Below are 24,943 nucleotides of genomic sequence, written 5' to 3'. Positions count from 1 at the left end.
GTTGTAGCCCTATCTCTAAGCGTTAAAACAAGACCAAAACCGTATCAATCAGATGTGTATAACTCAAGTTATGTCTTCTTGAGTGTGACCTGTGCAGAATGACTATCTTGATGCAATATTGCATTTGTGCATTTCATAAGTGCATTAAGTAGAAACTTTAAGCACGAACCATCCATGCATTAATTGTGCATTAAGAATTAGGTTGAGAAAGAGTAGAGAACTTTGTGAATGAGCTACTTAAAAGTAAGAGAATGAGAAAAATCTAAGAATGGGTTAGTGCTTTGTGAACTCCACCCGGAAGTCACGAAGAGTGGGTTGGTGGGCTTTGTGAACTCCACCCGGCCGTGCCTCCGGTAGATGAGGCCGTGACATTCAAGTTGAAAGAATGAGAAAATATGAGAAGGAAAAGAGGAACAGAATGAGTAGAAGTCACAAAGAGTGGGTGGGTGCTTTGTGATCTCCACTCAGCCATGCCTCCGGTAAGATGAGGGTGTGACATACAACAGAAAGTTAATAGAAAAGAGAGTATGTGAAAGAGGAATAGAAAAAGAAAAAAAATGAGAGGAGAAGAGTGTAAGGAAAGAATTAGAGAAAGAGTTACGGGGATAGACGAGTAGAGGATTTACTTACTGAGCATTATTTTGTGCTCACCCCGTTGTTATCTTTGTGTTTGCAGGATCTAGGTGAGGACGCGGTCGGATGGGCATTGGCAAGCGAGGGGCAATAGCTACATTGTCCACTGTTTTTGATAACTTTTACAAATGATACCTACTTTGTATAAAGAATGATTTATGTATTAAAAGAAATTTCGGGCCCATTTACTTTTGCTAATATAAAGCATTTTACTTTATGTATTTCTATGAGTAACCTAGTATAAAGCAGTTATTACAGCTGGGAGGATTTGGAAAACGGGTAGGGATTATAACCCGGCGAGTAAGGATTTTGACCCGTCGGGTTAGGGTTTTGACCATAAACCTGAATGGAAATGGGCCAGGGTGAAAATGAAGGGGTTGTTGTTAGGCTCTGGTGGATGATTTGGACAGTGTGGGATTTGGGCCTGTTGGAGTTCGGTTGTGTGGGCGTCATTTGTGGCTGTGGATTCTGAGTCTGGTTCATTGGTGTTTGGTTGAATCCATTCTGTGATGTTTGGAAAAAAAAAAAAAAAAAAAAACTAATCTTATGGCCTTGTTTTGTAGGTTTAGAGAAACAATGGCTTAGAGAGGATTGTAGCGGAAGCAAAGGTTGAGCTCTGATACCATGTCAGAGTTAGAGATTGAAGGTGGCAAAAGGGGCAGAAGACTGCCGAATAATGCCTACAAAGAGAGCTTGATAAAAGGGCAGAAATAAAGACCAAAGAATATCAAGCAAGAGAGAATTGTAATTGTAATTGTATATTGTATATTGTAACGAGTACATGAGCCAATTTATACATTGGCTTTGAATACAATAAAGGTAATGAAATAATACAGTAAAGGAAATGCAATAAACAAAATATTACAATGATCAATTAAATAATTGTAACTCAACAATTGCTCGATTCCAGCATAAATATCTTCAGCATTCCATATTTCATCAAATTTCATGAAAAAATGTATGTGTTGGAGCCAACCCAACCTTGAGTTACCATGTGTAAGAAATGATAAATCTTTTTGCTTTTGGTATACTTAGTCGGTTGTCAAACATTTGATTCACTAGGCTCGCTTTTTTAAAGAAGCTGACTAGTTTCATGAAACCCATATATATCAGAAAACAACACTTACACACTTATGTTTATCGATGTTAGGGAAAACTCACCATTTAAAGGATAAAATTGGACTATTTCAAAGGGTATTATGTCAATCAAGCTATGACAAACTGATTCTGATTGAAGCTGCGTGACCAACTATTTATCACCCAGTTCAGTGACAACGTTGTAATATGACCATAAGTATAGTCAGATCTCACTGCAAAGTCACAATTACAGTTAAATCTGGCCACCATTGCTGTAGAACATTCCACACTTTGTGATATTTAAGGGGTCTATTAGTCTATATTCGCAGTGTTAGTCACTAAATCTGACCAGCGACCGACAATTATAGTTATAGGGGTGTTAATATAACTTTTGAAAATATACGGATCTCAAAATTACAAGGTGACACTACAAAACCCCATCCATAATTATATAATGTAATCATTATATAATGTTTGAAATAGTAACATTATCCAGTCAGGTTTATAATTTAATTTTCTCCGCCTAGGATAGACTTTTTGATGGTGGGTGGGCTAGGTGGACCTAGTACTAGAAGTGCTTGTAAAATGTCGGCAAAAGATGTATCACTTCACCTTCTCCGCATACATAAAGCAAAGCCGTGTCTTACTCTTTTCATTATCCTGAAAAAAACATGCAATTTTTTTTTATTTTTTTTTTATAGTTATTTTCATTCCTACAACTGTCCACAGCTCAGCAGATTGAACCTTCCCATGACCTTCCTCTTCTCCTCTTCACAGGCCTGGTTGTTTTACTATAAATACAACCCATCATTCTCAACACATTCATCGCTTCACTTTCACAATAAAAAGTTCACTCGGTTTCATTATATGATTAGATCCCCCCTCAAGGTGGTGGGTGATGAATATCAAGCACCCCCAACTTGGACAATAAATGGCGATGAAGAGAAGGAGGAACAGCCTTAGTAAACAAATCAGTAGGCTGCTCTTGTGTTGGAACATGGACAGGATGCACCAAACCCTCTTTAAACTTTGTATGAACGATGTGGCAATCAATATCGACGTGCTTCGTCCGTTCATGGAACATAGGATTGGAAGCAATGTGAATGCCTGATTGATTGTCACAGCCAAGGGAAATGGGCAACTGTAGTGAGAAACCAAGGTCATGCAGAAGCTGAGTAAGCCAAATAATTTCACAAACTGTGGATGCCATGGCACGATATTCAGCTTCAGAGGATGATCTAGAAACCGTAACTTGACATTTAGATTTCCAGGACAACAAAGAATTTCCCAAGAAAATGCAGAAACTAGTCACTGATTTACGAGTCATAAGGCAAGAAGCCCAATCAGAGTCACAAAATGCTTGAAGATGCAAGGAGCCATGTGCTGGGAAAAATAAACCCAAACCTGGAGACCCTTTCACATATCTGACTATCTTGAGGGCAGCATGTAGATGTGATTGTTTAGGTTTGTGCATAAATTGGCTGAGGAGGTTTACTGCAAAACTGAGATCAGGCCTGGTGAGACACAAATAAAGCAATTTTCCAATCAATTTTTGATATACCGAATGATCAACTAAGGCTGGATCCTGTTGGCCAGGAAAGGCCACATCATACTCAACATTGGTGAAGTTTAGATGAGGATCAAGAGGAACCAAAGCTGGTTTGGCAGCAGCTAATCCTAAATCAGCTATCAATTCCAAAGCATATTTCCTTTGACATAGACTTATACCTTTGGAGGATCGAGCAACTTCAAAACCTAAAAAATATCTAAGAGAGACTAAGTCCTTTAGCTTGAAATGAGAATGTAAGAGATCCTTAGTAGCTTGAATTAGGGAACTGTCACTGCCAGTGAGGACCAAGTCATCAACATACACAAGTAAGATAACAATGTGCCCATTATGTTTCTTAAAAAAGAAGGAGTGATCCGATGGGGATTGTTGAAAACCACCTATCAACAAGGCATTTGTGAGCTTAGTATTCCAGGCCCTGGAGGCTTGTTTTAAGCCATATAAGGACTTGTGAAGTTTACAAACTAAGGACTTGTCAGGTTGCTTGGAGAAACTGTAACACTTGCTCTCAACTACTATTCTTATAGTTCATACTATGTAAAATATAGAGATGTATATCATATGAAAGATAGTGGGCTCAAATTTTTCTTTACTCATAAAATATAATTCTTGACAAATACAAAATACTATGTGTTAAAAACTTTCTAATTAATACAAAATATCATGACTGGTGGACAGTGGTGCCAATACTCTTCGCTCCTCGACGTCCATCCGACCGTTGCTCTTATTTCTTGCAAAACAGAGAAGAACAACGGGGTGAGCACAACACTTGCTCAGTAATAAATCCTCTACTACCTGTCCCCCAACTCACTCTTGGTTCTTTCCTTACTCTATCTTTCTTCTATTTCTTTTTCTCATTGATCCTCTCTTTCTTTCTAATACTTTTATTCTCCTTTACTCTGTTCTGCTCTTTTTATTCTTTCTTTCTCTCTGTTCTTATTCTCTTTTCTCCTCTCTTATTCTTACTCACCATGAAGGACAATCATGGTTCTCTCTTATTCTCATCATACTCACCATGAAGGGAAATCATGGTTCTCTCTCCTCTCTTATTCTCGTCATCTCACCATGAAGGAAAAATCATGGTTCTCTCTCTTATTCTTGTTACTACTCACTAACCATGGAAGAACTCATGGTACTGCATGTATGAGAGGTACAGCAATAATGCAAAAGATTGCATGTTTCTTTCTTTTACTCTCTATTCTTGCTAACTCAAATCTCTCATCCTTTCTCTTTCTCTCTCTTTCTATCTCATTCTTTCTCAAGCTTTCTCATTCTTCTCAAGCTTTCTCATTCTCTCATTCTTTAATTCTCTCTATTATCTCATTCTCATTTCTCATAATTCATTTATACTAACTCGCTCTTTAATGCACGGCCCCGTCTTACCGTAGTCACGGCCGGACTTCTCTCCTCTATGTGACTTCTACTGATTCTCTTTCTGTCTCTCTTCTAATATTTTTTTTCTGTTAACTTTCTGATGTAGTTACGGTCTCACTTATCGGAGGCACGGCTGGGTACTCATCCTACTCTTGTAACCCTACTCATTGTCTCTCTCTTATTCTTTCTCATGTTGCTCATCTTCCTCTTCTCCTTCCAAGCTAGTACTCATATATAGCTTAACTCTTAGCTTTTCTCATCTCTGTTCTCTTTCGTTTTTGTTTCATATCTTTGTTATACACCCTCTGGTGTATGTCACGACCTCATTTGACCGAGGCACGGCCGGAACTTAACCCCTTTTCGTGACTTTACTCTTTTCTCTTTCTGTTCTTTCCCATTCTTCTCATTAGAATGTCACGACCTCATCTGACCGGAGGCACGATTGGGCGTACCACTCTACGTGACTTCTACTCATTTCTCTACCGATCGGATTTGGTCATGCATGGATTCGAACCTTTGGCCTGTAGTGTACATGCTTTCTCTCTATCTCTCTCAAATGTCACGACCCCTTCTTACCGGAGGCACGGCTGGAACCTCATGTTGCACTCTACGTGACGGTCATGGCCTTATCTTCCCGGGCACGGCTGGGGATCAAAAAGCACCCACTCTCGTGACTCTACTCATCACTCACAGGTTCCCTATCGCACAACTTGCTCTATCCTCTTCTGTAGCACTTTTCTCTCTTTTATTCACTAGTGCTCAACTCTCTTTCTCTTTACTATCAGAGTGTTCTCATGCTCTTTACTCTTAAGAGTTGCTATTCTCAACATTCTCTACTCTATCTCACTCGAACCATTACTCTAGTATAGCTTATACTCAAAATTCTATACTCTAGTACTCATAAGTAGCTCTCATACTCAACTTCTCTATTCGTTCTCAAGCTACGTCTGAATGCACAATTAATACATATGTATGTTCTACTCATTAATGCACTTTGAAATGCCAAATCATATTGCATCAAAACAGTCATTCTGCTAGGTCACACTAAAATGGCATACTTGCGTTTAACCTCGGATTGCTACGGTTTTGGTCTCGTTTTAAAGCTTAGAGATAGGGCTACAACTTTTATGTTTTGGTCTCAGCCCAGTTCAATCCGTAAATGCCCAAATCACTTAGAAAGTCACGGCTGTGACAGGGCAATTTCACTTAGGCATTTCATCAAGCAACTCATGTGCATACAAAAACTCTTCTCTAAATACCACTCTCCTTCTCTTTTAACCATCCAAAATGGGAAGAAACTCCCTTCTATGGACATGGTTCCTATCATAGAAGAACACTCCCAAAATATCTACTCAATCTCCTCCAACTTCATCTCAGACTCATCACACATCAACACTTCCCAGGAAATATCCAACACATAACATAAATACCCTCTCACTCAATTCCTCAACAAATGACATACATCTCTACTCAATTTCTCAATAAGCACATATATACATGCATAAATAAATCTCTACTTAAGAATTTCTTAAACTTTAGCTTGAGTTGGATTTACTTACCTCATCTTAGTAGTCTCCACTAAAGCTCTCTACTCTTGTTGGATCATAGCTTCTCTCTTATTTCCTAAGCATAAACTAGTAAGAACTTACCTTTACATAAATAAAACTCATCTCTAGAGTAGGGATTCTTACCTCTTCTTACAGGATCACTTCTTTGTCAAATTCCACCTCAAACTCTTACAAATCCCTTGGAAGATTGAGTGAGGAAATTGAGAGAAAATGGGAGATGAAGAGGCGGTGGAAATGTTGAAAATGATGGGTTTAGGAACTTAACCCTATTAGCTCTAAATATACACTCTTTCCCATTTTGCCCTTACTCTTTCTTGAAAATTCCATCTTTATCCTTTAATTCTTTACAAACTCACCCCCATTTTACACTATTCTCCATGAAATTTCTGTATATTTTACTCCCACTACTTTTCCTGCTAATTAGGGGTAGAATGGTCATTTTACCCCTATGGAGAATTCTCTAAAACTCAAGAAACTTTTCTCCTCTCCGTCGCAGCGGCGAAGAACTCCGTCACCACTGGCGAAACATTCCAAACCGACACCGCCCAACACAAAACCAACATCACCGCGCGAAGCTTCTCCGTTGCCCCGATGACGACTGCAACTCCAAATCGTGCAAGTCTTGATCAATTCCATGGTACACACTCAACCAAACCCAAACAATCAACTCAACCAACCAACCAACACACATAACAATATTAAACTCATTTAGGTAATTCAGTAATCCTTTAGGCCATACCTTAAACAGTGCTACACTTTCAAGTGGGGTGTTACAGAAACCTTGTGCAAATTCATTTATATTCCTCTTGAGATCTCCTTGTAAGAAGGCATTATCAACATCTAAATGAAAAGGGGCCAATCTTTCATGGATGCAATGGCTAAGACTACCCTCACTGTCACCATCTTTACTACAGGAGAAATATGTCTCCTCATAATCATTCTAGCCTGCTGATAAACCTTTGCCACTAACCTGGCCTTATACCTTCCCAAGTCCCATCAGCATTAACTTAGCTTATACACCCATTTACACCCTATTGGATTCTTACCAGGAGGCAGGGGAACTAGAGACCAAGTCCCATTTCTTTCCAAAGCTTGAATTTCCTGTTGCATAGCTTTAACCAATTGGGATCTTTGGATGCTTGGGTAAAGGATGTGGGTTCAATGATAGTAGAAATACTGGACATACACTTTTGGTAGCAGAAGAAAGATTAGTATAGCAATGTAATTTCAGGATAGTGACTAGAGGGTCTGATTTGACTTGGATAAAGTAGGCACACAAAAATCAGTGGTCCAAATGGGGGTTTAGTGGGTCTACTGGACTTTCTAATGTGATTGTGAGAAGGAAGGATATTAGGGGCGCAGAGTGTAAATGGAAACTGGAGAACTAGGTGTAGTTGGTTCTGTCTCATGAAGATCATTTGTAGATTTGTATGCAAAATTGAATCAGAGGATGTAGTTACTTCTTCTTCCATGAAAGTTTCAAGAAAGGTAAGGGAGGTTTAGTGGACTGATGAAAAGAAAAGGAAAAATGTGCTCATGAAATATAACATCTCGATTGACACATACTGTTTGGAGTACAAATTATATAGTATATAGCCCTTCTTGGTGAAGAATAGCCAAGAAAGACACAAGGAATGGATCTTGGAGCAAACTTATCCTGGATAGGCAGATTTGTAGCAATGCCAAACAGCCAAAAACTTTCAAATGTTCTAACTTAGGCTTGTGACCATAAAATTTTTCAAAAGGGGAAAACCTTCAAAACTTTGGTAGGCAGTCTATTAATAATATAGACAGCAGCTTTGACTGCATAGCCCTATAAGTAATCTGGAATATGAGATTGAACTTAAAGGCTCTAGCCATGTTAAGAATGTGTCTAGCTTGCGTTCTACTACTCCTTTTGCTGTGGGGTGTAGACACAAGTGCTTTGATGTACAATGCCTAGCTAGACAATAAATCATGACATTGTTGGTTGAAAAATTCCAATCCATTGTCAGTTCTAATTATTTTAGGTGTTTGACTGTATTGATTTTGGCACAAGCAGAAAGTTTTTTAAGGTTTGAAAGACATCAGATTTATTGCATAAGAAAGATCCAAGTGGTCCTAGTAAAATCATCAACAATCATAAAAAAAACCTTGCATTACCCTGGTTGCAACTCTAAGGGCCCCAAACATCTAAATGCAGCAGTTCAAAAACATGTGATGTTTGTTGTTTCACTTAAAGCAAAGGGTAATCTAGTTTGTTAGCTAAGGGACAAACATCACAATGAAACTTGTGGTCCATTAAGCCCATGATGTAAGGTTTGTAGAATTGGCAAAGATGCATGCCTAACCTTCTATGCTAGAGAACAATATCTTTAGCTTTGACCTTCGATCCTGACTTCCCTTTTAAACTGGAAATCTGCAAGATAGCCCCCCCCCTATGCAATTTGTAACAAGTATCCCTTTTATGCCCAGCAATATGACAATAGTCACATTCTATGTAGGGTTTCTTCCCTTTGTATTTCGAATTTTGAGGTTGATTCCTTTGATTCCCTTGTGAGTACAGTGCTATAGTAACTTCAATATTATGATTGAATCCAGTCAATACCTTCTGACTCTCATCTTGACTCACTATTGAATAAGTCTGTTTAACTGATGGTAGAAGAACCATCAACAAAATCTGACTTCGCACCAAGGCATATGATTCATTAAGTCCCATGAGGAATTGTAATAGCTTTTGTTGGTTGAGATGAGCCAAATAAGCCTTGGCTGACTCACTATCTAGTGGCGACAGACTCACCAATGAACTCAGTTCATCCCACAGAGTTTTCAATTTGTTGTAATAAACTGCAACTGTACTTGTTCCTTGTACCAAATTAGCTACCTCTCAGTGAATAACAAACACTCTCGTACCATTGACTTTATTGTATTGTTCTTGAAGATCTTGCTAGACCTGATGAGCACTGGTAGAGTACACAATATTGTTGAATATCTCCTTCGACACAGTGTTGAAAATCCATACCAAAACTAAGGAGTTACAGCGTTCCCATTGTACATGCAAAGACTCATTGAATTTTGACTTCTCACAAGATCCGTCAACAAAGCCCAATTTGTTCTTCGCCCTTAGAGAGATTGTCATCGCACGACTCCATATCCCATAATTTTCTGTTCCAGTAAGTTGTTCTGGAATCAGAGTTGAACCTGGGGTGTCCGACGGATGAATGTAGAGAGGAGAACCCGAGTCCGTAACATTCGACATCTAGAATCGATTGACTTTAAGGTATGTGTAGAAATCAAGCTAATCAAGAACCGATTTAGCAGAAAATCAGCTTAATCAAGGACGAAATTTGTTGATGAAGATAGAAGAAATCAACTTGGCATAAAACCTATTTTAATCAAGGAAGAAATTGACGATGACAAGGAAGAAATTGATGACGACGATCAACCGGTCTTGAAGGATGATACAAATACAGCTTCTATTTGAGCTTGATTCTTCAATTGAAAGATTGTAAATTCCGCAGCTTAAAACACTGCTCTGATACCATGTTCGAGTCTGTTTCAGAGAGAAAGTAAAGTGAATTTCTTTTATTCAACTCAAAGGTTAACTGTACAAGAGTTATTTACAGTTGTATACAATCTGCAGTAACTATGGTTAAGTTAACCATAGTCAATTATTTCTAACTAAACCATAACAGCATTCTAACTAACCATAACAGCAGTTAACTAACTATAAAACTAATTAACTACTTTGTTAACTAATTACAACAATTAATCAATAATCCAAGACAGTTCAATCAAAGCTTCTATGGCATCAATGTTGCATTTGTTTCTTCTGCTTAGTTGTTTCATGGTTGCTGCTACCGGTAGCTTGAACGAAAATTTTGATATCACTTGGGGAGATGGCCGTGCTAAGATGCTTAACAATGGAGAGCTACTAACTTTGTCTCTTGATAAAGCCTCTGGCTCTGGCTTCCAATCCAAGAATGAGTATTTATTTGGAAAGATTGATATGCAAATCAAGCTTGTCGCTGGGAATTCTGCTGGCACTGTCGCTGCTTACTATGTAAATTCATAGTTCATCAACTATATTAAATACACCTTTAGTTTCTATATATAGAAGTTTAATGTTGCTAACTTTTATGTATTATTTGCAGTTATCCTCAAAAGGGTCTACATGGGATGAGATAGACTTCGAGTTCTTGGGAAATTTGAGTTGTGATCCTTACATTCTTCACACCAATGTGTTCAGCCAAGGAAAGGGCAACAGAGAACAACAATTCTATCTCTGGTTCGACCCAACTGCTGATTTTCACACCTATTCCATTCTCTGGAATCCCAAGCGCATTGTGTGAGTATTATATTTCATTTCTTTCCTCTACTTAAATTCTATATTGTTTAGAATTGTTTTTCTTAATCTTCTTGTTTGTTACTCCCATAAGAGAGTTCAAGAACTCAGAGTCAATTGGTATTCCATTCCCAAAGAATCAGCCAATGAGAATATACTCTTCTCTCTGGAATGCTGATGACTGGGCTACTCGAGGTGGACTTGTGAAGACAGATTGGACTCAAGCTCCTTTCACTGCTTCCTACAGGAACTTCAAAGCTGATGCTTGTGTTTGGTCTAATGGAAAATCTTCTTGCACTTCAAACTCACCTTCTTCTTCGTCCTGGCTCTCCCAAGAACTTGATACAGCAGGTCAAGAGAGATTGAAATGGGTTCAGAAGAACTACATGATATACAATTACTGCAGTGCTACCAAGAGATTTCCCCAGGGCCTCCCGGCAGAATGCAGTTCCACCTCTTAGAGAAAAATTAAACCATCAGCACATATAATACATAAAGTCTTCTGTTATTTGTTATAGTCATTTGTATAGTATTTTTATCATGTACTTAATAGACTCCAATTTTTTTGTTCTTTTCAATCTTAGTATAAATAAAATGATCAACTTTGGCCATGCATCTTTTACTATGTATATAATAAATTAATAAGCGAAACTTTAAGGAATAAAGAGTATCAAAATCTTATTGTGCAGGAGGCGGGAATAGAAAGCTCGCCTTTCCAAAAATTTGGACATGTGGTGTCTTGGGAACAAGGTGTATTAAATGGCATAAACAGGTGTTTTAGCCTTGAAGTTTGAAATCATTTTTCTCCCTTTTTTATTATGCAACAAGAAACTGACATGGCAATTTGGAAAGTCAAACATTTATGGAGGAGTTTCTTACCTCTTTTAAGCCATTTTCTCTTCTTTCTGATTTCGTATTTTGCGAAAAAACTCTTTCTCCCTTATGTTTTTCTGACTAAGTTTTCCAGCCGTTTTTTCCAGGATAAACTTTATAATTTCTTTGCTTGGTTGTTTTCCATTTTTTTGCTATTCCAGGATTTCTGGTGTGTTGCAGTGAAACCCTACATAGTTTACACCATGCCATACGTGGAGGTGACCAGGTAGCGGGAAGTACTAGGGCTGGTACAGTTGATGGCAATGCGTCTTTTACTATGTATATAATAAGCTTACAAGTTACAACATTAAATTATAAGAGATTTTTTTCTTAGGGTGCGTTTTGGTTCGGGGAATGTTATATTATTGAGAAATATTGTATTACTGGAAAGATAGATTATTAGGGAATCTTTAGAGAAATGTGTTTAGTGGGTTGGAATAAATTGATAGGTATGTTATAATAATATGTTTGGTTGGGAGGATAAATGAGTAGGTATGTTATGTAGATTACTAAATTGCCTTCATTTTTAAATAATAATATAATATTATTTTTATTATTATTTTATTCTATTATTTTTTAAATTATTTTTTTAACCCTCCTATATTTGAAATTTTACTAAAACACCCCAATCATATACAACTTTAATTTATAACAAAATCACCCCCACTCACCCCAAGCCACCGCCGGCAGCCACCACCACCACCGGAAGCAGCCGTAATGGCGCACGACCAGCCGGATTTGGCTAGTCGTACGCCGATAAGGCCTAATCCAGCCAGATCTGGCCGTGAATATGGCCATTTCACGGCTAGATTTGGCCGTTAATATGGCCATTTCACGGCCAAAGATGTGGTCGTGAAACGGCCACAGATCTGGTCGCTTCCGGCCATGGATCACAAATCCATGGCCAGAAACGTCCTTATCGGCACACGACCGGCAAGATCCTGTCGGTTTTGTGCCGATATGATGAATTTTGCCGGCGGCCAACGGTGGTGGCTAGCGGCCGGTGGTGGTCTTTGATGGTTAGGGGTATTTTGTTAACTTTTAAACTTTTTTGTGGCGGGGGTGTTTTAGCTAAATTCTCAAATGTAGGGGGTCTGGGTAATTGTTATTTGGTAGACATATGAGAGCAAATATGTCCGAAATGATAAATTATTAACGGCAAAATAGGGTCAAAATTAAGATTACCTCGGTAATCTTATAATAACACCCTTTGGGAAGGTAATCTGATTACCCCCAATATTACCAATAGTAAACACTATTTGCAATAAAAGATTACGTAATATTTTATTACTTGACAACCAAATGAGGAAATCTTGAAAATTAAACAAAGATTACAGGATTAATCTTATATCACCCTGAACCAAACGCTACCTTAATGTAAAATCATTTGATCAAAGTTACATACCCTTAACATTTTTGTAGTTGAACAGATAAAGTTTCAGTCTTTGTGTGGACCAAAAATCGTATTAGACCTGACGAGGTTCAATAACGAAATAAACGTATTACAGTCCAATGCCTTAGCCTAATTCCAGTTGGGCCTACGCCTAAATCCATCTTGTGAACTGACCACTCAATGCGTTGAGTTATCCTATGAGTTAAGTTAAATCGGGTTCCAACCCATTAGCCCACAATAGTCCTAGAATAGAAATCAGAGTCCTATTTACTTTCCACTTTAGTCAAGATCTAGAATCTTACTTGAAGTGGTAAGCCTAATTCGATAAAGGCAAGTGATAAAACTTCCTAATTAAGACTCATCTACTAAGTAGGACTCAGAGTTCTACTAGGACTTCAACCTCTTAGATTCATTATATAAACAAGGGTCAAACCTCTTATTATGCATTCAAAAATCATAATAGCTTTATCTCCTGAATTCTTGCTCTCAAGAATCACTGTTTCCCCGCCGTAAAGCTTAGTTCCAACCATAATGCTTAGTTCCGAGTAACTTTACTACCCTCAGCCACTACAAAGTTGTGCTCCGGACACTTTGTGTTAGTCTAGCCCTGACCGTATTATTACGATAAACCCTTTCCGCTCTCAGCCATTACTAAATACCTACAACTATGCGGACTTGAGCATCGGAGTGCTTACGGCAGACACCACATCGATGTCACCCAACCACATGACCGATTATTTATCACCCAGATTCATTGTAAAGTCACAATTAGAGTTAAATTTGGCCATAATTCTTGCATAATTAATCTTGCCATGCTGTGTGATCTTTAAGGGATGTATTAGTCTATTTTTGAGATTCTGCATTAGTCGCTAAATTTGACTTAAGATTGTCAATTATAGGGGTGTTAGTGTAACTTTTGAAAACCTATGGATCTGAAAAGATAAAAGCGTCACTGCAAATTCTTAAACATTATCAATTAATGTTTAAAATAATAACATTATCCTTTGAGCTTTATAGTATACTTTTTCTCCTCGTAGGATAGATTTTTTGACGGTGGGTTGGCTAAGTGGACCTAGCAATAGTTGTGGTTGTAAAATGTCGGAGAAAGTATCACTTCACCTTCTCCTTCTCCGTAAAAATAATGGAAAGCCACGTCTTACTCATTTATTATCCTGGAACAAACATGCAAGTTTTATCTAACAATTTTTTTTCATTCCTATAACTGTCCACAGCTTAGCTGATAGTACCTTCCCAAGACTTTCCTTTTCTGACTTTCACAAGCCAAGGGTCAGTATAAATACGAGCCATGATGCTCAACACATTAATCGACTCACTTAGCAATTAAACACTTTACTCAGTTTCATTATATGATCAGTTCAATCAAAGCTTCTATGGCTTCAATGCTGCATTTGTTTCTTCTGATTGATTCTTTGATGGTTGCTTCTGCCGGTAGCTTGAACGGAAATTTTGATATCAATTGGGGAGATGGCCGTGCCAAGATGGTTAACGATGGGGAGCTTCTTACTCTGTCTCTGGATAAAGCCTCTGGCTCCGGCTTCCAGTCCAAGAATTAGTATTTATTTGGCAAGATTGATATGCAGCTCAAGCTTGTTGGTGGAAACTCTACAGGTATTGTCACTGCTTACTATGTAAGTTTAAAGTGCTTAAACCATTTTAATAAATATGCTTCTAGTTTCTAAATTTGCAAGTTTATGTTACTAAATGTTATGTTAATTTTGCAGCTATCCTCAAAAGGGTCTACATGGGACGAGATAGACTTCGAATTCTTAGGAAATTTGAGTGGTGATCCTTACATTCTTCACACTAATGTGTTCAGTCAAGGAAAGGGTAACAGAGAACAACAATTCTATCTCTGGTTTGATCCCACAGCAGATTTCCATACCTATTCCATTCTCTGAAATCCCCAGCGCATCATGTAAGTATATATATTAAGTACTTCCCTCCAAGTCGAATCTCAATCATGCATGTTTATTTGTTTATCTTAATCCATTTAGACTTAACCAATCATCTTTTTGTTTGTAATTTCAGTTTCTCTGTGGATGGCACTCCCATAAGAGAGTTCAGGAACTCAGAGTCAATTGGTGTTCCATTCCCAAAGAATCAACCAATGAGAATATACTCTTCTCTTTGGAATGCTGAAGACTGGGCTACTAGAGGTGGACTTGTGAAGACTGATTGGACTTAAGCTCCTTTCCCTGCTTCTACAGAAACTTTAAAGCTGATGCTCGTGGTCTAATGGTGCATCTTCTTACACTTCAAACTTGTTGTGCCAAAAATACACACTGATGTTAGCACCATTAATCAGAGTTCAACAAACACTTAAAGATAAGGTGGTATTAGCTGTCATTAGCCCAAACCGCCTCCAAGAGATATTTTATATCATTCCTATCACATTTTAAGATAAGGTTTAAGGAGTGGTCCCCACGCATTATGACAACTTACAAAAATACTCATTACATTGACCTCAAAGGTGTATAAATGGGCACATCTCTTTATGAAAAAGGGGTTGGTCGGGCATATGAGAGCTAGGCAAACATTTGAGCTTTATTATTTTTTCTCTATAAACAAAGCATTTCTCCATTTTTGTACACCTTATAGACAATATCAGAAAAAGAGTCGGAGAATAATAAAATAACAGTGGATGTAGGATTCGCTTTAAGCATTCGAACTACTATAAAAATCCATTTTGTCAATCTATTATTTATGTTTCTGCAAACATATATAATCTCAGCACCATAAACTCTTCTCATGAATCATTCGCATGTAATTTCTAAGAGCAGCTTAGCACTTTGCACTTGTGAGTCATTGGTGTTAAAATCAAGCATCAACAAAACTCACCTTTTTCTTCATCCAACAATGATGGCTGGCTCTTTGAAGAGCTTGATACAACAAGTCAGGAAAAACTGAAATGAGTACAGAAAAACTACATGATATACAATTACTGCAGTGACACCAAGAGATTTCCCCAGGGCCTTCTTGCAAAATGCAGCTCCAGCTCTTAGAGATAAATTAAACCATCAACACACACACACACACATGTGTGTATATATATATACATTAATTCTTTTGTTATTTGTTGTAGCCATTTATATATTAATTCAATCTTAGTTATCAATAAAATGACAAACTTTGGCCATGCATCTTAATTTTACTGTATACAATCAGTGATTATTCTCTTTACTATTGAAGCATAGTAGCTTCATCATACAACACTTCAGAAATTATTTTTTTAATTTGAGGAACCCTTAACCTTATATAATTTGTGAACGAATCGAGCTGCTCGCTAGCCGACTCGAGTCCGGCTCGTTAACGGCTTGACTTGGCTGTATTAGAGCCGGCTTGGCTCGATTCGTGAGAGGAAACAAGCCGAGTTCAAGCCTGACTAGGCTCGGCTAGTTAGGCTCACGAGCCGCATCCGGCTCGAATTCGTAGGGGCGTTTTAGGAGTTTTTTAAAGTATGTGGGATTAGACTGAAATTTTCAAAGAAAAAGGTTTTCAAAAATGAAAAAGATCCCCCGATTTTGAAATCCCTAAAAACACGACTCCACCACTGTTTGCCGTAAAACCAAAACGAGTAATGAATTTCTACCAACTTTTCAACCGCCTCCGATGTCTTTCCTTGTTGTCGTCAAACCCATATGCTTCGCCGTTGTGTTGTCGCGGACTTGTCATATCTATCCCTTCAAATCTCGCCGACGTTTGGAGGCTTCGTGTTTTACTTTTGTCTTGTCGCCGTCATCAAGGTTGATGAAGGTGTTGGCTTGTAAAGGTATGTGTGTGTTATATTGCTCGCACATCTGATAGAATTAGGACTGTTTTAGACTTTAGTTTAAAAGAAGTGACATTTGTGAAGCTGCTACGAGTAATTTGCATGAAACAAGTTATTAGAATGTGAGCCTGCGTGAGTTTCAAGCCAAACGAGACAATATAATTGAGGCATTTTATTGATACAAACAACAAAGGGTATTTTGAATTCGAAACATGGACCCTCCTCCTTGAATGAATGTATTTATATTTTATACACTTCACTTTTTTAGCTTCTTCAGTGATCACATCACATGCGATGTTGCTTGTGAAAGTGTCACTCGTCAATAATGAAGTCAGAGATTATTTATTCTATGATTATTGTGTTATGTCATATTACCAAGCGAATAATAAACGATTGAAGAGAAAGCATATAAATAGTTAAATACCATATAAATACCACAAATGTATATATCAAAGTACAAAGTCATGAAGATGGTGGGGAAGGGAGATGCGTTAGCTGATCAGTTCAGGATGGTTGGTTAAAATGTGGGTCATCTCTTTGATAATGGAAAATAATTGTGTATAACTTTCAAGTTTCAATAGCGAAATTGTCTCATTAATGGAAACTTTATAGTAATTAAACTTTATTTGAGGCTTTAAAAAACCTTAGATAGAAGCAATCAGGTTCATAATATTCAATAACAAAGCATATTGCACACGCACTATTGGAAGAATCGAATCTAATCTGGATTCAGCTTCAAGTTCATGAAAAAATCTCTCTGCCTTGCTTGTATTCCATTAAGCTATAATGACTTTCATTTATTGATGCTACTTAATTTCTCAAACCTCTGGAACTGTTATATATGTTATGACATATCTTATAATTATTATCATTGAAAAGAGCAAATAATTCAGTAAACACTAGCACTACTCTGTAATTAATTTTGAAAACGCCTTCATCAAGCCGCTAAAATTCCAGAAACACAAACAGCAAACTGATTAATTAATTAATTTGAAGCTCAATGTTTAACCAACAGTCCAACACAAGCCATACACTTTATTTTCTCTGAACCAGTACAAAAAAATTGAAATCTGCTCTTAATTTTTTTTTTTTTTAAATTGCTTTTTTTTATTTTATTGGCTCGCGAGCCAGGCTCGAATTCCCCTTCTTCCTTCACGAGTTGAGCCAAGCCAGGAAATCAATGGCTCGACTCGGCTCCAACTTGATTTCCTCTCCCCTTTCAAGAGCCGAGCTCGTTAAGCCAAAAACCCAGCTCGGCTCAGATCAGCTCGAAAACAACCCTACGTGAAGATGTGAGGGAAGATTAGTGAAATTTTATCACAATATTTTTGTAGCTTTTTCCGTCTTAATAATAAGATGATATGTAATTGAATTTTTTTTTTTTTCTGGTAACTGAGGTGTCCGTGCCAGCTTGACACACCTCAACTAATACCTGAGATCCATTGAACACCCTACAATCCCAAAGGACCAGGTAAGTCACAATGTTATTGTGGTAGGTAACCCCAAAGTTTGAATCATGGAACTCAAGGAAGAGAGCAAACATCCTTAACCATCAGACCAACCCCTTGGAGTTAATATGTAATTGATTTTATTATTTAATGACAAGTTAAAGGAAATGCCCAAAATTAATTACTTTTAACCACCCACAAAATAGCAAGAGAATTTCATATTCATATGTTTTGAAGCAATAATGGGATTTAATAAATTACCTATAAATATTAACCATATTTTTAATACTACATAATTTAATATGAGTTAATAACAGAAGATCTTAATTTTCTTTACTAATAAAGGGAAACTAAAAACAAAAATAGGCAAATATTCTTAATAATCCTTGTCGTCATCCGAAAATATGCAATTAATTTATTCAATTATATTTATTAACATTTAATAAATCAAATAAGATGATTTTTCATTTTTTTACATGGTGTAGAACAACATAATTTTTATGACTTAATATAAAACAAATTTATTTGCATTATAAAAAAATGGTCGCTTAAGAATTTTACTGTTTGAATTTAGCATTCGTTCATATTGTAACACTTGTATGATCTTATAAATTGGTAAAAAAATGTTTCTCAAACTCAAATAAATTATTTCCCTAGAATAATATTAAGATTTCATCGAAAACTTATAGTAGGTTGCGAAACAATGCAATTTGATGAATAAAGGGCATAATTAAGAGAGATGTATATCAAACTAAGGATATTAAAGATAACACACATTTTGTTCAAGGAGATAATAGTATTTTGATTGAGTTATTATATGGTATTAAAATGGACTATCTATATTCTTAATTATTAAACTCTCTCCTCACGTTAAATAAATTACGACGGAAAAATGCCCTCTACCAACCAGGCGGATCTTGATGCAAGAAATTTCATCGGAAAAATTCTTATACAACGACATAACAAACCATCACTTGAATAAAAAACCAGCACTGTACCGCTTAAGTGCTCTACTACAACACAACATTGCATATCATGAAATTAGAAAATTGTTCGAGTAACAAAGTACTCTTCAACATCCATTATTTTTCGGCAACAAAAACATAAACAATCGAAAAATTAACAAGGATAGTTCATCTTCTTCATGCATGCTTTCTTTTACGGCTCTGTCAAGTCTACAAAATGATGCTTGAAGAAGAAACCAGTTGTTCAGAGTTGAAGAAATCAATACTTGTAGTAGTGAAGAGAGCTTCTTTGTGAAGGCTTTTAGGGCAATTTCTTTTTCATTATGAAATGAAAAAGAAACTGCCCTAAAAGCCCCATCTCAATTCTCTGCATTTCTTCTCTTTATATGGGAGTTTTGAATCCATAGGTGTAGTGATAGGTCAGCTCATTTATGTGCTTGATGCCACGTACTTGCTAGTTGTGATAGATTCTCATCAGGCTTTAATTTGTATTTCTGTTTTCTCTTATTGTAGGCAAAGGAAATTATAAATTTTGTAGAAGAAATTAATTAAGCTATGTACATCTCTAGAAAATTTTCAATGCAATGATGAGTGAACAATAGAACTTTTGTTTTTTAGTGTTTAACAAATGGTTTTAAATAGACAATTTTATTTTTACATTTAGTATGTTATTCAATAATTATATGGACAAATATAGATTAAATGGCACGTAACACCTCATTATATGAATGAATAATAAATGATTGTTACCAGTGTTTTAATAATCGACCGGGGTAAAACCTGGTGAAGTGGTTGGGTCTCAAGTTGAATCGGTTTGATCGACAGGTCAAACCAATGACGTTAACATGTACAAAGGTTTGAAATCCAGAAAAAACCCCTGACAATTACACATAATTCCTTACATCACTACAAGATATTTAACATTTAGGGACGAACATTTTTGTCACAGAAAGTGGAATATTCGTCCTCGGATGTAATGCGGGACGACAGACCAAATCGTCCCAAAAGCCGCGTTGCCAAAGTGTAATGCCCACGGAAAAATGAATCGTCCTGAAAGCTACGCGATTGGGTACAAAATATAGTTTCGTCACTAAAGATTACTTATTTTGTGACGAAATTTTTCGTCCACAAAAGAATAACTATTTGTCCCAAATAATGTCATTTCGTCCCCAAAAAATGCGTAATTGGGGACAAAATTTTTTCGTCCCTGATTGTGTAGATAATTTGGGACAATTATTTTCGTCATTGTCTGTGTAGCAAATTAGGGACGAAAATTTTCGTCCTAGATGGTGTGGTGAATTGGGCACGTAGATTTTCGTCCCTAATGGAATGATGAATTAGGGATGAAAATTTTCGTCCCTCGTGCTATAGTGAATTGGGGATGAAGAATTTTGTCCCTAAAATTTTCATCCCTCTCAATATTTAGAGATGAAAAATTCCGTCATTTCTTTTATGATGAATTACAACGAGAACTTGTTCATGATTGAAAATTAACAAATATATTGATTCTCAAAGTCAAAAAACTCATATGAAACATCTTTTTAACTAAGTGAAAAATGTTACTTAATATCAAGTTGATACTACTACAAATCAACAAAGAACCAAGTAATAACAAAATATTATATATATAAGCCAATAGTATCATAAACACATCCAACTGTAACTAACATATAAACAAAAAGTATAGAATGTATCAGCTAAAAGTGTAAAATAACTACACTTGTTTTGTTAGTTGGATGTCAAAATATATACTATTTTCTTCACTACTTGGATGTCAAAAAAGGTACCACTCCTATAGTAGCTGCATTTCAAAAGAAGCAAAAAAGTGATTTGCTAAAGCTGCTGGACGTCTAGGTATACGCATCCCAAACAAGTCTACAACAATCATTATTAACAATTACTCAACTATATATTTGTCTAAGGTTTGTAAAATAAAGTAAACATAAAACATTAGGGAGACATATTGCTAATGATTTTTACCTTCAAGGAGCAGGTAGATGATTTCCAGCGGCAAGCCACATCTCAAACATCTTTTCTTGTCGTTCTAAGCGTAAGGTTAGTTCATCTACTTTCTCTTGATACTTGAGACTTATCTCCTCTGATTTTCTAAATCTATCTTTAGATTCTTTAAGAGCATCTGCAAGTCTCTTAATTTGAAGACTTGGTCCTGCTTTTTTCTTAGGCTTTGGACCATACCCAAGTCCCTTTCCTTCTTTGAAATGAGTGAATTTAAAAAAGCTAATTCGATCACATTCCTCCCCATTAAGTTCCTTCTTCTCCTAATTTCATGTGCATCCAAATTGGTAACAATACAATTTCAAATTCCAAATAACTGAATATATATGATTAATCAGATTTGATTTATATGTATGTTTGTACTAAACTAACGAAAAGAATCCAAGTTAAAAATAAAGGCTATTCATAGTACTTACAATCTCATTGCGGACCACCACGAAAGTCATAGATCCTTGGTTATGTGGCATAGTATTCTTTGTTCGATTCTCAGCATTTTTTTCACATTTTGCCTACATTAGACAAAACCGGTAAAATAGTGAATCTCGTAAATTCCTTGTATTGAATATTGGTCTAATAATCAATATTTGCAACTATAAGATTTTTTCACAACTATAAGATTTTATACCTTCACATTAGGATCAGACCAATATTTGCAAAGTAAATTCCAATAATCTTGAGTCAAACCATTTTCTTTTGGCTTGTTTCTTTGTGCCTCCTCAAGTGTTGTAAATTTCTTAAAATGTTTGTGCAACTTATACCGCACATTCCTAGATCGATTCTTCAACAATTGCTCAATCTTCTCTTGTATTGCTTCATCACCTATGTCTTCAATTTCCATGTGGAGCTAAACAAATAACAAGTTACACTTTATTACTATAGGCAATTGTCATTGTTGAAAGAAAGAAAACAAGTATGCATGTTGCTTGTTATAAGAATAAGAACATATGAAACTCCATGAATAATATGTAATACCCATTAGGTGACTCTATATAGTGATCAAATAAATCAAATATGTAACTATGTCTCTATTAATGAATAGTACATCTAATAAAGAATGATCAAATAACCTAATTTGTGTCTATTTCTCAAATCATATCAAGTAAAAGAAAATAGAATTATTGTTCCCAATAAAAAACAATAAATAATGAATACACTTACGTCTAAGTTATCCAGTGCACGATTGAAATCATGAACCTCCATATCCTTCCATTTGATTGGTACACGTATACACTCCCGAGAAATTACTCCTAGTTGACTGGACAACTTAGCCGATTGAACTCTACTTACTAGCCTTCCCTTATCCAAATCAACATGCACTTTCAACTTCTTACCAAAGGATTTGTTCATTTTACTTAGGCCTTTCCCTCGTGTGCGACCTCTTTTCACTTTGGTTGAGGTGGAATCTATTGTGACAAAAATGAAATTTATCATTAGTAGTAAAAAGACTTATACTATGTAATGAAAACATATAAGGAAGACCAAAATTTTAAGCAATTTAATGAGAGCCCAAACCTGTAGTAGGAAGAGTGACATCCTCTGAATGAGATAATGTGATAGAAGGGGCAATGGGAGGAGAAGGCTGAAATTGTTCATCTTGCGAAGAGACAACCTAAGGAACATCTTCAACTAAATTAAGTGAAACAGTTGTACCACTTTTTGATGCATGAGAAGGATTAGTTGCAGATTTCCCCTTAGCCTTAGAGCGGCGGCGTAAAATTGAAACCATCTTCTACAATAAAGTACCTGTCACAACAAGTATGGAATATAAAGATTAAGAACTCACCTAACCAAAGACTAGAAAAGGTGGATAGCCGCCAGAATGGGTCATGCGAGCTAAAGAGTTGTCAAACAAAACTAAAAAGGTTGGGTATGTGAAATGGAAGTCAAATCGTCACCAATGATCGCTGTGGAATTACAATTGCTATAATTATTATATGTAAGATATGTTAATTTTCAATGATCATTTACATCATAAATGCATACATCATATACAACTGAATCAGAAAAGCTATTTATTTATTTATGTTTTGGTAGCTAGCTACAGTCCCTCTGATAAATGCATACCAAAGATGTATGTTAAAGTGTAACAATAGAAAGTGTTGGTGGTGGCAATGCGTTCAATGCTAGCATCATTCCACACCTACCACCTTCTTTGAAATTTGGAAGCAGTGTTACAGAACCTGACAGAAAAGGACTAGGATCTTTGGGGCATCCTGGAACAAATGGTGAAGAAGAGGAGTCCAGCATTCATATCTTGGAGCCTCCCAGAGAAAGCATTACTAACTCGTGCCAAAGTAGAGAGACAAATACTGGCATATCCTCTTCAGTTAAGGTTGTAAAATGTTAATGCCTTGCATTGATTATAATCTTAAATTGATAGCTGTAGATTAAAATGTTTATTTCTTTATAGGTTACTGAAGCATCTGTTCAGGCTCTAAAGAAACCTAGCCGAGGTTTTGGAGCACTGCTGGGTAACCCAAAGAGAAAGTTTGATACTGAAAAAAAGGTGAGTTTAATGTGCTCATTATTTTTGCTTGCTCTGCATTATTTACTTTCAAGATCATGTCCCACTTCTTAAAAGCACTTACTGACAAAAATCTATTAACTTTCTATCTTTTTGATCATAAAAATTAAAGACGCTGGTGAGTTGCTTCTCCCAATTTATGCTACCACAACAATTGCCCGACCTCTAACTGTTTTCTTTTTCCTCTTTCTAATTTGTTATTTCTTTCTACTTCTTGTTTGCTTCATTATAGCTGTACTTGGAAACAACTATACTCCCACTATTACTCTTCTAATTCCCATTAATACTCTCTTACCCTCCTACTCTTTCTCTACTCACTCAACAATCTTATACCTCTCTAATATAACTATACACTTTCTCTTAATTCATTTACAAGTCTCAGCCCCTGTTGGCTCATGTAAATAAATTCGTAAAACCCACATCACAGCACTAGCACCAAAATAATTGCAACAAAAGATTGCTCATTTAGAAGCATATAATACCCTAATAAAGAGTTGAAACTCGAATCAACAATTTGAACTAACAAAGCCCTAATTTTGATAAACCATTTACTAATCAAGTAGATTATAAACATTCTAAACCTTAATTAAACCCCATGATTTAACGGAGAGGAAAAAATAAGGCTGAAAAGTCACCAATAATCAAGACAAAAGTAGATATAAATGCTTTAAATAAGAACAAAATTAAGGTCCCATTCAAGACAAATCAAAAAGAAATATGACGGAAGAATGATGATAGTTAGAAGGCACCTTGTGATTTGAGGAAAGCAGAAGAATCAGATATGCTTGACAACAAGTGATAAAAATGTGTGCGTCTGGAAAATGAAAAAGTGAAGGACAACAAAGAAACGTTGGAGAAGGCAGCTAATGTTTTCTTTTTCTACAATTCTTTCCTTCTTTTAATTAATAAAATTATTTAATTTTTACGTTTACTCAGATATTTATATCAAATTTTTTTTTTTTTTTGTTAGAAATGGTCTTATTAATAAGAATATGATTGTCTCCTTTAATTAGTGATTTGTTGATATGGTAGTGTAAATTGTGCATTTTAAATTATTTTGATAATATAGAAATAGGGATAAATAAACTACTTTTTTCACTATAAGTTCATTTTTCACTATAATTAATATAAGCTACTTGTTATTATTATTATTTTTTCTTTTGATAATTGAGTGTGTTTGGATCAACTTATGCACACTTCGACTAATCCTTTGGGGTCATAAAGTCAACGATCGCATGAACCTTCACGTGACCACCCCTATTAGTAATTGAGGAGAATCGAACTCAATACCTCTTGAGTAATACACGTAAGAGTCCCTATCACCCCACTCGATTACCTAGGGGTGGTTTAACCATTTCCAACAATTGATAGATAATGAGTTAAAAAAATAT

At 36.2% G+C, this 24,943-nt stretch overlaps 3 protein-coding genes and 1 pseudogene across 5 annotated transcripts; 2 read left to right on the top strand and 2 right to left on the bottom strand.

The window, feature by feature from the left end:
- Positions 1–2,593: 2,593 nt before the first annotated feature.
- Positions 2,594–9,457, bottom strand: LOC116139592 (uncharacterized mitochondrial protein AtMg00810-like). The gene is made up of 2 exons (XM_031425262.1): positions 9,238–9,457; positions 2,594–3,657 (listed from the first exon to the last, which is right to left on the bottom strand). Exons 1-2 carry the CDS (start codon positions 9,455–9,457, stop codon positions 2,594–2,596), a joined length of 1,284 nt encoding a protein of 427 aa, XP_031281122.1.
- A 546-nt stretch (positions 9,458–10,003) lies between these two features.
- Positions 10,004–11,004, top strand: LOC116139547 (probable xyloglucan endotransglucosylase/hydrolase protein 23). 3 transcript variants are annotated; one of them, XM_031425211.1, is made up of 4 exons: positions 10,004–10,061; positions 10,155–10,261; positions 10,353–10,548; positions 10,613–11,004. In XM_031425211.1, exons 1-4 carry the CDS (start codon positions 10,004–10,006, stop codon positions 11,002–11,004), a joined length of 753 nt encoding a protein of 250 aa, XP_031281071.1. The 3 variants fall into 3 exon arrangements, with proteins under 3 accessions (XP_031281071.1, XP_031281070.1, XP_031281069.1); XM_031425210.1 differs by having other exon boundaries at positions 10,004–10,261; positions 10,353–10,545; positions 10,610–11,004; XM_031425209.1 differs by having other exon boundaries at positions 10,004–10,261.
- A 3,196-nt stretch (positions 11,005–14,200) lies between these two features.
- On the top strand, positions 14,201–15,832 carry LOC116139550 (annotated as a pseudogene).
- Positions 15,833–21,226: 5,394 nt separating this feature from the next.
- LOC116139568 lies at positions 21,227–24,435 on the bottom strand. Its single transcript, XM_031425239.1, has 5 exons — positions 24,302–24,435; positions 22,541–22,771; positions 22,187–22,431; positions 21,654–21,872; positions 21,227–21,537 (listed from the first exon to the last, which is right to left on the bottom strand). The coding sequence occupies exons 3-5, from the start codon at positions 22,373–22,375 to the stop codon at positions 21,415–21,417; spliced, it is 531 nt and encodes a 176-aa protein (XP_031281099.1). The 5' UTR covers positions 22,376–22,431; positions 22,541–22,771; positions 24,302–24,435; the 3' UTR covers positions 21,227–21,414.
- Positions 24,436–24,943: the final 508 nt, after the last annotated feature.

The sequence above is a fragment of the Pistacia vera genome, unplaced genomic scaffold (genome assembly GCF_008641045.1).
Source record: "Pistacia vera cultivar Batoury unplaced genomic scaffold, PisVer_v2 Contig352, whole genome shotgun sequence".
Lineage (NCBI taxonomy): Eukaryota > Viridiplantae > Streptophyta > Magnoliopsida > Sapindales > Anacardiaceae > Pistacia > Pistacia vera.
Note: the sequence above shows the minus strand (reverse complement) of the source record. Positions and strands in the feature narration are given on the sequence as shown.

What these genes read in the sequence shown, in the direction of transcription:
- LOC116139547 (XM_031425210.1), top strand. Translation starts at nt 10,004, where the DNA reads ATGGCATCAATGTTGCATTTGTTTCTTCTGCTTAGTTGTTTCATGGTT. An exon ending in GCACTGTCGCTGCTTACTAT is followed by an intron (nt 10,262 to 10,352) that starts GTAAATTCATAG and finishes TATTATTTGCAG; the next exon opens with TTATCCTCAAAAGGGTCTAC. An exon ending in CTGGAATCCCAAGCGCATTG is followed by an intron (nt 10,546 to 10,609) that starts TGTGAGTATTAT and finishes AATTGTTTTTCT; the next exon opens with TAATCTTCTTGTTTGTTACT.
- LOC116139592 (XM_031425262.1), bottom strand. Translation starts at nt 9,457, where the DNA reads ATGTCGAATGTTACGGACTCGGGTTCTCCTCTCTACATTCATCCGTCG. An exon ending in GCATGTACAATGGGAACGCT is followed by an intron (nt 3,658 to 9,237) that starts GTAACTCCTTAG and finishes CCTTGTTGATAG; the next exon opens with GTGGTTTTCAACAATCCCCA.
- LOC116139568 (XM_031425239.1), bottom strand. Translation starts at nt 22,375, where the DNA reads ATGAACAAATCCTTTGGTAAGAAGTTGAAAGTGCATGTTGATTTGGAT. An exon ending in GTGCACTGGATAACTTAGAC is followed by an intron (nt 21,873 to 22,186) that starts GTAAGTGTATTC and finishes TTATTTGTTTAG; the next exon opens with CTCCACATGGAAATTGAAGA. An exon ending in GGTCTGATCCTAATGTGAAG is followed by an intron (nt 21,538 to 21,653) that starts GTATAAAATCTT and finishes TGTCTAATGTAG; the next exon opens with GCAAAATGTGAAAAAAATGC.